This window comes from Penaeus monodon, chromosome 28, assembly GCF_015228065.2.
Source record: "Penaeus monodon isolate SGIC_2016 chromosome 28, NSTDA_Pmon_1, whole genome shotgun sequence".
In the NCBI taxonomy this organism is placed as follows: Eukaryota; Metazoa; Arthropoda; class Malacostraca; order Decapoda; family Penaeidae; genus Penaeus; species Penaeus monodon.
Genome location: NC_051413.1, coordinates 31,177,948 through 31,179,848, shown reverse-complemented (window position 1 = coordinate 31,179,848; position 1,901 = coordinate 31,177,948). Strand labels below are relative to the sequence as shown.

The 1,901-nt window shown below is 35.2% G+C and overlaps 1 protein-coding gene across 2 annotated transcripts in view; it reads left to right on the top strand.

The window, feature by feature from the left end:
• Positions 1 to 1,901, top strand: part of LOC119591490 (cysteine--tRNA ligase, cytoplasmic-like) — a gene marked incomplete in the record, with an annotated part of 8,113 nt that overhangs the window by 727 nt on the left and 5,485 nt on the right. For both annotated transcript variants that reach the window (XM_037940233.1, XM_037940234.1), the window contains 4 exon segments: positions 508 to 699; positions 932 to 1,075; positions 1,227 to 1,350; positions 1,638 to 1,853. In XM_037940233.1, the coding sequence (XP_037796161.1) occupies positions 524 to 699; positions 932 to 1,075; positions 1,227 to 1,350; positions 1,638 to 1,853 (660 nt within the window).

Sequence of the window (1,901 nt, the reverse complement as noted above, 5' to 3'; positions counted from 1 at the left end):
CACATTGTGCACGTGCAAACAAGTCAATAGACATTGCATTAGGTCTGCTTTGCTCTGCTAATTGTGTGAGCAAGTTTGTTCCCAGGAATGCCTCTGTGGCAAGAATCCTCTGTGCTGTGAAGGACCAGGTTGTTAGACATTTATCATTAAACCTGCTGTGATGCAAGCTGTCCATTATTACTTTGGAATTAGAGTGTAGAGCAACATGTCTCTTTATCTGATGCATAGACAATTTTTTTTTAGTAGTTTTGCATAATTTTGTAATTAGGATACATTGATTTTACCCAACTACTTCTCTTTTGTTTTGGATTTGTACCTCAGTCGACCAAGATTGTAGTTAACTACATAAATTATTGAATTTTTTTTAAAGAAAAAGAGTGTATAGAAATATGAGGTTTATGCCAATAACATTTTAGAAATGCTTGGAGGAAATATATTGAAATAGACTGCAATGTATGTGATATCTATTGTGATTTGCTCTATACCTTTTTTTATGTGATTGTGCAGACGAAACTGACTGAAGATGCCCAAGCGCCCAGATTATCAGTGGTCTGCCCCAGAAGGGGTCGAGTCTCCGAAACTCCACCTGTACAACTCCATCACAAGAAAGAAGGAGCTGTTTAAACCTCAGAACCATGTAGTTACTTGGTACAGCTGTGGACCAACAGTCTATGATGATTCTCACATGGGTCATGCAAGGTAAGTCACGTGTGAGAATTAATTGCCTGTTGTGTATATTACATAATGTATATGATATATTATCTTTTTCTAACATATCTTAAGGACTTGATGATTTTGTTGCCATATATTGAACCAGATTTTTACATTTCAGTTTTTGTAGTTCTTGTGTTAGGTTTTTTTTTTCTGTCTTCTCAAAAATTGTATCCCAGTCTAGAGGAAAACAGAATTTAATGACATTTCTCATCCATAGATCGTACGTCAGCTTTGACATCCTGCGGAGGGTGATGCAGGACTACTTTGGATATCCTGTCAAGTATGTTATGAACATCACTGATATTGATGACAAGATTATTAAGCGAGCGCGCACCAGATACCTTGTCAAGAAATATAAAGAGTGAGTGCAAAACATTTTTTTTTTCTGTTAGATTCTAAGACATGTATGATTTAAAAAAAAAAATTTGTATTGCAATTTTTCTTAATATTCAAACTTCACATTTTGTTCAAATACTGGAAAAGGAAATTGAATTACTGTTTTGAATTCTCAGGTCTCAAGTTTCTAAGGATAAATTGGTGGAAGACATTTTCTCAGCTATGGAACACCACAATTCTATCATTGCAGCAACAACAGATCAAGATAAACTCAAAATGCTGGTTGAGGAAGTGCAGAAGGTAATTGCTATTGTGTTTTTTTAGAAAAATAAATTTCTCACACTCTCAATTCTTGTGCCTTTTTTGTGCTCAGAGAAAATATGAATAAGTTTTGTAGATTTTCAATAAGTTGAAAAGAGAGAGAGAGGAAAATAGAGGTATTATGTATATAATTTTATCATGAATTTGATTGCTTTCTGGTCATTGTTAGGGATAAAACCCATTAGTACAACCATTCTCAGTAGTATGTTAAAGTAGGTAATGTCTACAACATTTGTTAAAACTTTTTTCTTTTTTTTTTCTTCTAGGTGAAGATTGCTGCAGATGCATTACAGAGTGTTGCCAGTTCAGGGAATGCTTCTGAAATCAGCAAGCACCAAGATCAGCTAATGGCCAGTGCTGAGAGTGTTCTGGGTGAATGGCTGGACAAAGAGAAGGGGAAGGAAGTTACGGAAAACTCCATTTTCGCAGACTTGCCACGGCATTTTGAGAACGAGTTCAACAAGGACATGGATGCTCTCAATGTATGTAATAATGTTTATTGCAATTGCTAGGACTTTTGTATTTATCTG